A 14337-nucleotide genomic window follows, 5' to 3' on the forward strand; every position below is an offset into this window, starting at 1 on the left:
TAAAAGATTCCAGGTTTTCATCCCTTATCAGTACTGTAAGTTTTGCCATCTCAGCATATTCCAAAATTTTTATCAACCAATCTTCTTTTGAGGGCATTTCATTATCCTCCCATTTCTGTGCATATATTATTCTGGCCACCGTGGTTGCGTACATTAAAAATGTTAAGTTTATTCTGGAAAACTCTCCTTGCGTTATTCCCAGCAGGAAGGATTCTGACCTCTTCGGAAATGTCATTTTAAAAATTTTCTTCAACTCATTATATATCATATAATATAGAGCCCCTGGTAGCGCAGTGGTAAAAACTGCCGCCCTGTAACCAGAAGGTTACAAGTTCGATCCTGACCAAGGGGCTCAAGGTTGACTCAGCCTTCCATCCTTCCGAGGTCGGTAAAATGAGTACCCAGAATGTTGGGGAGCAATATGCTAAATCATTGTAAACCGCTTAGAGAGCTTCCAGCTATAGAGCGGTATATAAATGTAAGTGCTATTGCTATTGCTATCCCAAAAGGCCTTTGCCATCCCGCAAGACCACCACAAATGAAAAAAAGTTCCTTCACAATGTCCACATTTCCAACATTTGTTTGGAACATTTTTATACATTAATGCTAATTTTTTTGCCACCTATACATCATCTTATAATAATTTTCTTTTAAAGTATAACATGCAGTGAAAGACCTCCATGTTCTATGTCTGATTTGCTTAGGAGAAGAGCACAATATCTCCTCTTGCAAGATATGCTTCTAAGCAGACACAAAAAAAATCGGGCTTTGAGGCTTTGCGCTGCCATTTATGATGAGGTGTTAAGCCCTTCATCCCTGCAACCTCAACATTGGCTTCTAAAAACTTGGTGTCGACTTCTAAGCTGCCTTCCTCGAAACAGTCACAGCCATCGGCATTGACCACTATTAAAAGCCCAAAAGCACCCTCGAAGTCGACTCCTACTTCAACACTGGGAGTGTCAAGTCAACCCCAACATACAAAACAGACTGAGCCTCAGAAACATCTGTGAGGTTCAGATTGACCCACTGTTACCACTAGACTTCTCCCTTTTCCTGCCACTGGGGGCCACAATATCTTGACAAGTGAGGGACAACACCAGTCTCATGAACTCTGTTCTCCTGCCAGCATCCAACATCAAGCTGGCACGCCATGCCCCCACATGGTACCACATAACATCGAACTGGGTCCTGAAGATCATATCTTCAAGATACGCCTTAGAGTTCAGAACAACCCCAAAATTTACAGGGATGAGGTTCACCCCCAAGTGTTATTGGAAGAAGTGAAAAAGCTATTAGCCAAAGGGGCTATTGCCCCAGTACAGTGGGTACACAGACAGGAGGGGTTTTACTCCCATTTCTTCCTGATCCCAAAGAAGGATCGCCCTATACGGCCTATAATGGATCTGTGCCACCTGAACAAATTTGTCCATGTGCAAAAATTCCACATGATAGCATTGCAGGAGACCCTACCTCTTCTGTACCAAGAGAACTGGCTTGTGATGCTGGATCTCAAGGATGCATATTTCCACATTGACATCAGGGCATGAGACAGAAAATATCTGAGGTTCACAGTAGGAAATCAAGTGTACCAATACGCAGTCTTACCTTTTGGGCTTGCCACTGCCCCCAAGGTATTTACAAAATGTATGACTGCAGTGGTAGCTTACCTGCAGACCTAGGGTATATCAGTCTATCCTTAGCTGGGCAACTGGGTCCTGACTTCCACAGATAGAGAAGAGTTGTGTTCTCAGATGAAATATGTGCTATCTCTTCTCCAAGACTTGGGGATCCAAGTCAATTGGAAAAAATCCAAACTGGAGCCAGTTTATGTTATCAACTACATTGGAGCAGTCCTAGACACGGAAGGCAGGAAGGTGTACTTAACTTGTATACCTTCGCTTCCAGTGCAGCAGAGACCTGGTCCTCCATTTCCAGCAGCATCCATCTCGACTGGCCTAGCTCATTCAAAAACTCCTAGGTTTTATGGCATCCTGCAACACAGTGGTGCGATATGCCCAGTTAAAGATGCACAAGTTGTAACTTTTGTTTCTGTCGGTCTTCCGCCCAAATGTGGATTGTCAAGTCCTGCATCTAGTGCTCCCAGATAAAATTCTATGCTCACTTACCTGGTGGTTGACGACTAGAAATCTGCTGGAAGAGATTCTTTTTCAAATGATGACTCCTATCTGGTTAAGAACAGACACCTCTCTGCTAGGCTGGGGGCCCCACTGTGGAACACATCAGATTCAGGGCAAGTGGACCTTTCAACAAACACAATTACATACAGGTTGAGTATCCCTTATTTGGACATCCGAAATAAGGAATGCTCCAAAATCCAGACATCATGCCGCAACAAAAACAAAATGCCTCGGCTCACTCACTCGCAGATTCCCAATTTTGCTGCTTTAAACATGCAGTCAAAACTTACTTATTTCAGAAGGCTGCACACATCTCATTCCCTTCATTGCCCACCCGGGATGTTTCTCCCCTGGTTCCGTCATCCCAAGCCCACTCCCTGCTTTCCTCCCTTGCTTCGCCTCCCCCCACGGCTCTGGGATCCCCACGCACCTACATTGGTAACCACCGAGTTCTCTTATTCAAGGGGGGGGGCTGCAGATCCCGCTGGCAGGAAAAGACACAAATGCTCCTTTCTCGGGGGAGAGGCCAGAAGGGAAGGCGCCCATGCCGAATGTTTCTTCCCAGTCACCTCTCAAGGAACCTAGACTCCCTCAGGTTAACTCTTAAACTGGCCTTCCCCTGGCAGGAGGCAGCAAAGGGGGCCCCTCCATCCCTGCCTTGCAAGAGAGAGCAAAGAGTGCATGCTCAGTTTGGCACCTGCTCTGTTGGCGTCTGTTTTGGCAATACAGTAACTTTTCGTGTTTAGACATGGATCTCATGCCCAAGATATCTCATTATGCAAATATTCCAAAATCTGGAACACTTCTAGTCCCGAGCAGTCTGGATAAGGGATATTCAACCTGTATCAGTTTCCTGGAGATTCTGGCTGTCTTTAACGTAATGAAAGTCTTCCTACCACTTCTACAGGAGAACGTTGTACAAGTTGAGTTAGACAATACCACTGCCCTAGCCTACATCAACCATCAGGGAGGGACAGTGTCTCAAAGTCTTTGCGCACTCAGCCTACAATTATGGCATTGGTGCATCCGGCATCAAGTCTGTCCGATAACCATACACATAAAGGGCCTAGACAACATCTTGGCGGACAGCTTAAGCTGAGTTTTCCCATAACAACATGAATGGGAAATCAAGTCAGAATACATTGCACCTCTCTTCACGAATTGGATACAGCCGACTATAGATCTCTTTGCCACCTCAGAGAACACAAAGTGCACTTGTTTCTGCTTCAGGGCAGGTCATGACCCACAATTGCTGGGGTATGCCTTTCAGCTGGATTGGTGGTAGGAGATCCTGTACATGTTTCCTCTGAGATCACTGACCAGCCATGTAGTTGCCCGCCTTCTAACTGCCCCAACTTTGGGTATCCTGGTGACTCCATGGTGGCCAAGACTGCCATGGTTTCCACAGGTACTCAAACTGTCAGGGAACCACTACCAGAAGCTACCACGAGGTAGATCTCTTAGCACTGAACAACGGCAGCATATTGCATCAAGGTGTTCTCACACTCATTCTAACAGCATGGCGAATTGGCTTTTGAGTAAGAGCCTTCTAAACCAAAGGAAGTCATCCACCAGATGTAATTATAAAAGCAAATGGCTCCGATTCAAATCCTACACAAGGATGCATGGTTTTCATCCTACCCAGGCTACAATCAAGGATGTACTCCTCTACCTGACTGGTCTGAAATCACAAGGGCTGGCAAAAGTAGCTTTGATACATTTAGCATCTAGCAGTGCTATCTTCAAAACATCCGGGCTATGACAGAAAGACTCTCTCTTCACACCCGGATAGTAAGGCTTCCTAAAAGGCCTTGTGAATTTGTATCCACCCATTCGCACACCCATTGGACTATAGAGCATATCCTTGGTCTTTTCAACTTTGACAGAGGATCAATTTGAACCTATGGGTTCTGCCTCTATCAAGTTAGTAACTTTGAAAACTGCTTTCCTTCTGGCCATAACTACAGCTAAACGTGTTAGTGAATAGCTTTGCAAATAGATTCGCTATATACCAGAACTTAACCTGATAAAGTGCTAATGCGTATGGACCCAGACTTTCTACCCAAGGTGGTGTTCGACTTCCGCCTCAACCAGGACATTGTTCTCCCTATGTTCTTCAGGAGTCCATCAACCCCTTTAGAACATGCTATGCACTCTTTGGATGTACGGAGGGCACTTTTATATTACCTGGAGCACATTAAGGACTTCAGAACCACCAAGGATTTGTTTGTGGCATACAAGGGCTCTGTGAGAGGCTCCTGCATTTCCAGACAAAGAATGTCCAGATGTTATTGTGTTGACCTACAAGTCACAGAACATGCAACCGCCTGAAGCAATCAAGGCCCACTCTACCCGTGCCTATGCTTCTTCAGCTGGGGTCAACCTTTACGGACATCTGTAAAGCTGCCATTTGGTCCACTGAGTTACCTTTTGTCAAGCATTACACCATAGATGTGCGCTCTGCTGCTGAAGCAAGCTTTGGGAGAAGCATTTTGAAGCAGGTGTTACTTTAGCTACTATTGCACCCTCCTCCAGGGGGAGCTAGCTAAACACCCATTCTTATGGATCTTGATCCAGATAAACAGGTTGCTTATCTGTAACGTGATCTGGTAGAGATCCGTCAACATCCATAAGACCCTCCCAGACCACCCTTCTGCAGCAGTGCTATCCAGATTATCATTCTCCATGGTGGCCATCCAAGAACTGAAGAACATGGCACCCAGCCTGCCTTTAAACAGCACGCTGTAGGCATGGGGGTGGGGCTTGGTTGCCTCAACGAGCTCTGGCATTCTACCACAAGGGTCCTGCACATAGCCATTACTCATTCTTAAAGATTTTGACTGTGATCTCTACTGGATCATAAGTTATAGGTGAGCAACCTTTTTTGTTTTTTAATTTTTTGCTGGATCTGATTGATAAAGGCAGAACTTGGATGCCTGCCTGCTTGCCTTGAGTTGTGGTTTGTTTTGTTTGAGAGATAGTGTTGTGGTGAGAAGTGGACAGTGGCAGCTTTCTTGTGTGTATTATTTCTTGGTGATTGACGTGATGAGCTCCATGTCTGACCTTGAGACTAACCTGAGCTTCACTCACTGCTCTGGTCTGCTCTGCAGTCTGCATTGCAAGGTGTACTCAGTCAAAATGTGGCTGCAGTTGCTCTTGTTGAGCTTATGGCTATGCTTGCTGCGAAGGGTGCTGCTTAGCGGTGTGTATGAAACACATTTTGCTTTATGTTCAGTGTGCAGAACAGAACGCAAAATGCACGAACCATTCCATCAGAACACCCAAACTTTTAAAAAGCCGAAGTTAACTACAGTAGTTAAACATTGACAACTGAAATTTTTAAAGGTAAAAAGTTAAGTGTCTTTAACTGTATAACTAGTTAATTCCCATGTTTAAGGATCGTACCTGGCTAACTTAAAAAAAACAACGTTTGAGTCTGTACAACAGTTATAAACTATAAACCGCAGCCTTAACATTGTTCAGTGCCATATCCCTGTCTGCTGTTACTTCATTCCTATTCCAGAAGGCCTTATATTTTTACTTCATGTATGGCAAAGCAGCCATGTGTTGCATTGTTGTAAACGCAGCTATTACTGGTCCATTATGGTACTTAAAACTTATATTGTGTTATCAAACAATAGATGACAGAAGACTCATTTCCATGCTAAAATTGTTCATATGGAACTTTGACTATGATTTTATTTCTGTCCATTTTATCTCCCATTCTTCAGTAGAAATGGGCCTGTTGCACTTAAGCTATTTTCAGGAGAGAGGGATATTTAAATGGTTGAATTTCCTGCCACCTTGCACTGCTACCACATTGATGCTATGTTATGCCTGTTCAGATGTTTTGTTTTTAGCCTCCCTTCCTTAAGGAAAACAAGCTTACAAGATTGCCCAGCTGTGTGTGTGCATGCGTGTCCCCATCCCAACCAACTTCACAATGCCTGGACTGATTTGGACCAAATTTAGTGCAGCTGTAGGGACGTAGTTTGTGATGTCATCCACCCCATATCAAGATAGTGAATGCATGAATGTTGGAGGTGCAAGTGGGCTAACTCACAAAGATAGTAATTATCCATTAAAATTATAGTTAAAGGAAAGTTGGCAGATTAGTTCTTACCAGAACTTCTTTCTGATGTATTGTGAGAATACATCAGGGCGGTGGGGGTGGGGTGAAAACAAAATTTAAATATGGTGAGTGATGTGGATTTTCTTTCATTGTGTACAGGGGTCTCCAAACTATATAATTGTATGTGATTAATTGCAGTAACAACTTCAAGTGCCACTTCTGTACAATCAAAAATAAATGTATAGCAGAATTCCTTCTTGTGGATTATTAATACAAGTAACTTGAATGGTTGTGATTATTCTAGAAGCAGCTAGCTGCGCTCAGATGGCTATAGACATCCTGCAGAAACAGAAAACAGCTGCTGCTTCTAGTAAAAAAACAAACTGGAATTGAAAAAGTAACATGGAATAGGCTTAGTAAACTTGTTGGAATTGTGCAGTTAGGTGTGTGCCTCTGATGAATGATATTTTTAAAAGGAACCTATTATTTCTAGCAAATGACTGAGTTCTAATTGCAAATTTCCACACTGTCGTAACTCTTGCAATAAGTTTCAGAAGTTTTTCAATGTGTGTTTTAAAAGAAAACCTACCAATTAAAGCCTTGCTTGTGATAGATGTTGAGCTAGGTAACACTTTTGTTTATCTTTTCTAGAGTGTTAGACCCACACCACAGAATGACGCTATCACAGTACATTTCAAGCCAATTACATTGCGAGCTTCTGAAAGCAAATATACAAAAGTTGCAAGTATTAGCTTTGATGGTAAGTGGTGGTGCTCCCTATCCAAATATCTTCAGTGGTAGGAAAATTAAAATCTGTTTTAGAAATGACATGCTGTTCAAGTGGATGGGTTGCTTTCTGTCTGTTTGTATGCATTGCTAATAATTCTGGGGTGCATATACTTTTTAAAATAGTTGGATTATCTGAAATTATGCTGACAGGGATGCATATTGTTGTAAAGCAAAGGTTCCCTTGATTTTCTGTGGCTCTGGTTTTTATGAATTCTGTGATGCGCCAACTGGTTTAACTATGTTATCCAGTGCCCCCACAGAGCCAGGGCAGTGAGAGTATCTATTCTGCTGAAGACTGATACTTTTCTTTGGCTAAAAAGGTGAAGGGGTGTAGCTGTACTTCTCATCTTAGGTTCAACAAATAGTTAATGTATTTAAGGGGCATTGATGCAGAAGTTTTAGAACTAAATAGTGGATTACGAGAGTTCTTGATCAGCTAAAGCTTTAACAATCTCAGTAGAGTGAAATAATGGTGTGTTAATTTCATGGATACATATGGTAACACTGCTTGCTTTCATTCACATGCATAGCATCAAAAGCAAAACGACCCTCACAATTTTCAGGAAAAATAACAGTTAAAGCAAAAGAGAAGAGTTACTCAAAACTTGAAATTCCATATCAAGCAGAAGTATTAGATGGGTAAGATTGCATTGGAATGCATTTAAGCATGCTTGCCTTACATTTATAAACTTGTCTATAATTTCTAGAGGAATGTAACAAGCCACTTGCCTGTAGCAAGCAGAAATGCTTCCAAACAGGGTCACGAGAGTTGGAATATCTTGTCTTTATGCAGGGCTGTTCCATGGAGATTGCACAGGATTTGTGGAGAGCCAGAGAGCCTAAACTCTCTTCATAGCATATCCTGGTGTTTAAAATGAGGCTGTGCATTGCCCCATGACCGAGAGTAGCCTGGAAGCACTTTTATTTGCCACAGGTGGCAGTGATGCAAAGAGTAGTACTGGGTGGCTAATGGCTTTCCCATTTGTCTGATTGCTTTTGCATTTGTAAGGCTATATATTCTAGCCTTCCAGGTTTATAGTGCTGACTGTAACTTGCTTTGAGTAGAGTAAAATGTTTTTGGTTTCAGACTAATTTACTACTGAATGGGACCAGTCCAGTGCTGACTTAATTCAATTAAATATATCAGTTCTGGGTTCTAAGCATTTCAGGAAGTAATTATATATTTGGATGAATGAACTGTATTTCTCATCTTTGCAAGATATGTCAATGGGGCAGAAGGAGAGAATGTGTTCTGTTGAATAAATTCTTTCTTGCTAATATCTGAACTCAGGGAAGGACCTCTGGCCTGCCATTCTTGACCTTAGGTAAACAAAGGTGCTCCTTATGCAATTGGATAAATGGCCTGAATTAAAACTTAGTCTGCTATGGCATTACCTAGCCAGTTTTGTGGGGGAGGAGTTGATGTGCATTTTGGATGTTTTTTAATTATTATGGAAGATTCTGCAAATCACCACTTGATTATTTTCCTACTTGAAATAGATACTTAGGATTTGATCATGCGGCCACATTATTTCATATCCGTGATAGTCCAGCAGACTCTGTGGAAAGACCAATCTATTTCACAAACACATTTAGTTTTGCAGTCCTCATTCATGATATAACACTACCAGAAGAAATCAAAGCAATATTTAAAGTAAGTCAAAATATGTTTGACACTTTTGCATTGCTATTAAATTTTGCACAAATCGTATTCACTGTTAACTTGGATCATATTTATTCATTAAACTAGGTACACAACTTCAGCAAACCAGTTTTAATTCCAGCCAATGAATCCAGATATATTTTCACACTTTATTTTGTGGCTTCCTTGTCATCTCTTCATATTGATAACAATATTTTGCTCATTACCAATGCCTCCAAATTTCATCTACCTGTGAGAGCATACACAGGATTTCTAGATGTAAGTATCTTGCTCTTTAAGACCCTTCCCCCAGTTTTTTTAAGTAAAATATTTTTGATGGCGTTTCTTTGTATTTCTACGTAATGTGTGCTCAGCAGGAAGTCAAGCCAAACTCAGATTGTTCAGAGGGTTTTCCCATTAACCTGAACCTAAGATCTTTCAGTTGCCTTGAATCCAAACCAGAATCTTAAATGTAAAAGATAAAAAATCTGGTTTGGAAACATGTAGTTCAGTGCTTTTGAAGGTGGTAAGAAGGATCCTCTTTCTGCTTCAATCTTAGAATGCATTTTTTAAAGCAGCCCTATGTCTTCTAGGAAATAATTATAGAATGGAATATGTATGTGTTTGGGATTGCTAATTCACTTGCCTTTGACTCCAAAATATATTTTTTGGATAAAAATTAACGTATTGAAATGAGGTATCTTACTCTTTCTCATGGTAGGGTAGCTTCTACCTTTTAAATATGGATAAAAGACACAAGTGCTTTTAGAAATTTGTTTTAGTACTCTGCGACTAATTGCTGGACACCTACATGTCACATGTGAATTCTGCCTGTCCTCATGCTGATGGCTGTATTCTAGAGGATCTGCATGAGTGCCCAGAGAGGGCCCACTACTGTTGTTGTCAATTATAACGGGTATATGAGCAGACCTCTAATTAATACATGTAATGCTCTTCTGTTTTTCTAGTATTTTGTATTGCCTCCAAAATCCGAGGAACGGATAATAGATTTTGGCATACTGAGTGCTACAGAAACGAGTAGCATTCTGTTTGCAATTGTTAACAGCAATCCAATTCAGGTAAAAAAAACCCGAAACATTTTTATGTCTGTTCTTAAATGGCAGTCCATTTGATTACTAAAACCATTCTATCATTTTCAAGCTGGCTATAAAAAGCTGGCATGTGATAGGAGATGGCTTGACCGTAGAACTCCTAGCTGCTGAAAAAGGCAACAGAACTACAATTATTGCAAGTCTTCCAGACTTAGAAAAAGCCAGTGCATTGGATCAAACTTCAGTAAGTAACACACTTTTCTTTATGCTGTTTGTTGCAGTTGTTTGTAGCTTATAGATAAAAGGTACATAATATTTTGCTAAATTAAACTAAGATGGAAAACAGCACAATTGTTTGTATTATATCTATTTCAGATCTGATTTTTATTTTATTTTATTTGGTAAAATGTGAAGCATTTAGTAACCTTGACTTCTCCATCTGTAAAAAGTGAACAACTGTGATCTGTCTCTTTGAGAAATTAATGGACGAAAGTAAAGATCACAGAATAATTTACACTTTGAAAAATGCTGTCTGAATGAGATTTCTCTAAACCCCTCATCTCCTTGCCAACAGTGAGTGCCCTCCCCTGCCAGCAATCAACCCTGGGCTTCTAGCAGATTTCCTGCTCATGGGAGGGAGGCTACGTCTCCTTTCTTCCCCATCCCCTGTGGAGAAAAAGAGAGGCAGCATTTCTCTTGCAAGTTGACCTTTGCAAATAACACAAGTGGAAGATGCTTCTGCCACCTCTTGCAAAAACCCACCCACTGGAAGGAAAAGAAACCCCACCCCACCCTCTTCTTATTCATGGAGGAAAGAAGAGGTAGTCACTCCGTTCCTGTTGGATTTTTGCAAAGGCTGTAATGAGGCATGACTGGTGCATTTGACAAAAGTGCAACTCACAGGAGAGAAAATGCCCCCCTCTTCCTTCAGAGAGTGGGGAAAGAAAGGAGAAGTACTGTACTTTTGAATTGATCTTCTGTAGAAGATCTCCTTTTGCCTCCTGCAAAAAGTTAATGAGAAGAGAGAGACGCTACCTTTTCCCGCTCCACAGAGAACAGGGAAGAAAGAGAAGGTGGTTTCCCTCTGCAGGTCGGGCTTTTCCACAAAGTTGCCAGCAGCACTTTGGAAAAGAGAAGCAGCTACCCTTTTCTCCATGGAAAACTTCAGAGGGGAAAGGAGGGGTGTCTTCTTTTCCTTATCATTGGAGTTTTGCAAGAGGCAGCAGCAGTGAGGCCGCTCAATTCTACATGGGGGGAATTAGGGATAGTTTCTCTCCTAGTTTTGGGTTTTGGAGGAGGCAGCAAGATGCTGCTTGCACCTCCTATAGAAGTCCAGCACAAGAGCAAATGTGTCTCTGTTACCCAAGTTCGTGCATGCCACAGGATGCCAGGAAGGGATGGGTCAGTACAAATACTGACTTTAATAAGCCACAACAAAATTTGTGGCCCCTGATCTAAATGATAGACCAGGGTTTCTTAACCTTGGGCCCCCAGATGTTTTGGACTACAACTCCCGTCATCCTCAGCCACAAAGGCCATATCTGGAGAAGATGGGAGTTGCAGTTCAACAACTTATGGGGGCCCAAGGTTAAGAAACCCTGTGATAGATAAAAACATTGTTCTGTGCTTTTCAGTACGAAAGTTTTCAAATAACTGCAGTTTATTAGTTTTTTGGTGTTTTTTATATATTGGAGAGAAAGTAAGATGAAAGAAATATTTATTTCTTTGTTACAGGTAACACTGATGCCTGGTTCATACTCTGTATACAGAGTAAGATTATTATCAAAAGAACTTGAAGGTATTCATGATGGGGCCATACAAATCACAACAGATTATGAGGTATTTATACATTTTATTGGTCCTGAAAGTGACTTGTAGAAATAGAAAGGCAGCAAACTAAAGAAATAACGAAACATCTGGCCAATAGCTGTTCTGTTGTGTCTGCTGTTTGTATACATATTTGAGGCTTGTCAGTGTGATTGGGGATGAATACACATGCAACCTTTCAAGAAGCTTCAAAATCCGAATGAGGGGTGTGCACGGAACCGCCACACTGCGGTGGGGGGTCGCTTTAAGAGCGGCGGGAGGGTTTACTTACCCCTCCCACCGCTTTCCGCTGTGGTGCCCGTAATTAGTAGAGTAATTGGGGCTGCAGGATACCTCCCTGCCACCCCTTCCTCGCTGCGGCTCTCAAAGCTCCCAGTAATGCTTTGCACGCGCACACATTGTGCGCGCGCTTCACGTCACTGACGTGCACGTGCGCAAAGCATTACTGGGAGCTTTGCAGAGCTGCAGAGGGGAAGGGGCGGCAGGGAGGTATCCTGCCGCCCCAATTACTCTACTAATTACGGCGCCACCGCGGGAAGTGGCGGGAGGGGTAAGTAAACCCTCCTGCCGCTCTTAAAGCGACCCCCCACCCCCAATCCGGACCACCCAGGTCCAGACCGGTCCGGGCCCATCCCTAATCCGAAGCTCTTTGGTTATTTTAATTAGGTATATCTACCATCCTTACTTGCTAAGAACTAAGTGCTGGTAATACACAATTTATATGGCATACCAGGATATGAATCTTCTTGATACGTAATTCAGATGTGCACCCCACTCTCCCCACATGTGCACACGCATGCGTGCGCGCACACACACACACACTGTATGTCAGAATGGTTAGGTTTTTTATTGGTCTGTTTTTCTTGAAAGAAGAATCTAGTTATTAAAAGCAGGCAGTTTATTTCTTTAGTAGTAATTGCCAGCACTAAAGGTACATATTTCTGTGTGTATCATCAGTACACAGACCTCTTCAGTGTGTACTGGCAGAGGTTGCTGATAACCATTTTGTTACTTTTATAACAGAAAAGTTTGAGGGGGTTTCTTATCGTAATGCTAACATTAACTCAAACTTCTATACTGATCTGTAACTGATTTTAAAAACCATCCTTACTCTTAAAACTGATTTTAAAAACCCAAAGGGTTTGTGTGCGCGCACTAGTAGCAAAAATGGAATTTAAAAACTGAATTAAAAATCTATAGCCAAGAGTCAACTTATACTGTATTTAAAGTGCATTTTCTCCTCCTTTCCACAGATCTTAACAATTCCTGTGAAGGCTATAATTGCTGTGGGCTCACTGAATTGCTCCCCCAAACACATTCTTCTTCCACCTTCCTTCCCGGTAAGAGAACTTATCTGGAGAAATTTCCAATAGAATCTTAGTGCTAAGAACAAGTACATGTTAACTCTAGCAGTGCTTCAAATGACTTGACTCCTTGAACAACTGCTATTGAAACATGAGACATGTGTTGTTTTTCCTAAGGAGACTGGCTGCTGTGTGATATGCTGCAGTTCTATGTGCAAAAAGGCATTGGTATAGTTACAAAGTGTTTTGTAGTTGCCACTTAGTACAACTTGACAAATTAGAATAGTTGAGATCATGTAGTGGTTACCTCAGCGTACAGTATTTCCTTCTCTCAGAGGATCGTCTATAACTAGAGATGCCTGAAATCTGTACATCAAAGTCAAATTGTGGTTAATCAGTTTTGAAGAATGAAATTGGATATTTCATACTGCCTCCTCAGAGAAATAAAACATGTGCTCTGTCACCTATCTTGAATTTAGCTGGTAGTACCACCTTAAGTGGTGCCGCGGGAAAATGCTTGACTAGCAAGCTAAAGGTTGCCAGTTTGAATCCCCGCTGGTACTATATTGGGCAGCAGCGATATAGGAAGATGCTGAAAGGCATCATCTCAAACTGCGTGGGAGGAGGCAATGGGAAACCCCTCCTATATTCTTCCAAAGAAAACCACAGGGCTCTGTGGGCGCCCAGGAGTCGAAATTGCCTTGACGGCACACTCTACCTTTAGAGATATAAAATTTCCAGAAACTTTGAAGCCGTGGGAAAAAACCTGTGTGGGGGGTTGGTGGGGTGGGGGGTTGGTGGTTGTTTTTGTTGAAGAAAATTGAAATATAGACAGTATTTTTATTTTTGTATCATATTTAAACTGGCTTTACTGTGTTAAAGTCATATAATGAACTACATGCAGCTTAGCAAATAACATTTCCTTTAAAAATATAACTAAGGCATTTAAGCTTTTAAATGTCATAAGTATGTCAAACAATAAATAATGTTGTGCTAGAGATTGATCTGTAAACTGCTGCAGTGTGGAGTATCTGGATATGTCTGGAATTTTGCGAGTTGAAAATAAGTAAAACAACCACACCATAATAAATAAAAATTAACCTTTTATTGCCTGGAATTGGAAAGTCTTCCTGCAGTCAGCCTTATCTAGACTAGAAACAAAAGAAACTCACTTTTTCTGAACACTCCCTCATTAACAATACTATTAATATTGGTTTGTTAACAATAGCATTCCTACAAATAAAACAGTGCAGTTTAGATAAAGTCATTTTAAAGAAAATTGAAAGATCTGGGGTGTGATCCATTGAATCCATTAGAACTGGTTCTGTGCCTGCTCTGAAGCCTGTCGGTGAGGAGTACCATAGCTCCTCTCGGCGCTTGCACCTCACCCCACGTGACCATGTGGCTATTTAAGGTGAGAGGAAACGCCAGAACTTCGGTTCCTATGCTACTGCTGTAGCAATCGGTTCCTTGGTCACTGCAGCTCCTCGTTCTGGTTCCTTGATCTTGGTGA

The 14337-nt window shown here is 41.8% G+C and overlaps 1 protein-coding gene across 2 annotated transcripts in view; it reads left to right on the top strand.

Moving 5' to 3' along the window:
• Positions 1-14337, top strand: part of TMEM131 (transmembrane protein 131) — a 125484-nt gene that overhangs the window by 72586 nt on the left and 38561 nt on the right. For both annotated transcript variants that reach the window (XM_053307841.1, XM_053307842.1), the window contains exons 12-19: positions 6862-6970; positions 7530-7638; positions 8500-8653; positions 8750-8920; positions 9610-9720; positions 9803-9937; positions 11428-11532; positions 12774-12860. In XM_053307841.1, coding sequence (XP_053163816.1) covers positions 6862-6970; positions 7530-7638; positions 8500-8653; positions 8750-8920; positions 9610-9720; positions 9803-9937; positions 11428-11532; positions 12774-12860 — 981 coding nt within the window. The remainder of the gene's footprint in view (positions 1-6861; positions 6971-7529; positions 7639-8499; positions 8654-8749; positions 8921-9609; positions 9721-9802; positions 9938-11427; positions 11533-12773; positions 12861-14337) is intronic.

Source organism: Hemicordylus capensis, chromosome 3, assembly GCF_027244095.1.
Source record: "Hemicordylus capensis ecotype Gifberg chromosome 3, rHemCap1.1.pri, whole genome shotgun sequence".
In the NCBI taxonomy this organism is placed as follows: Eukaryota; Metazoa; Chordata; class Lepidosauria; order Squamata; family Cordylidae; genus Hemicordylus; species Hemicordylus capensis.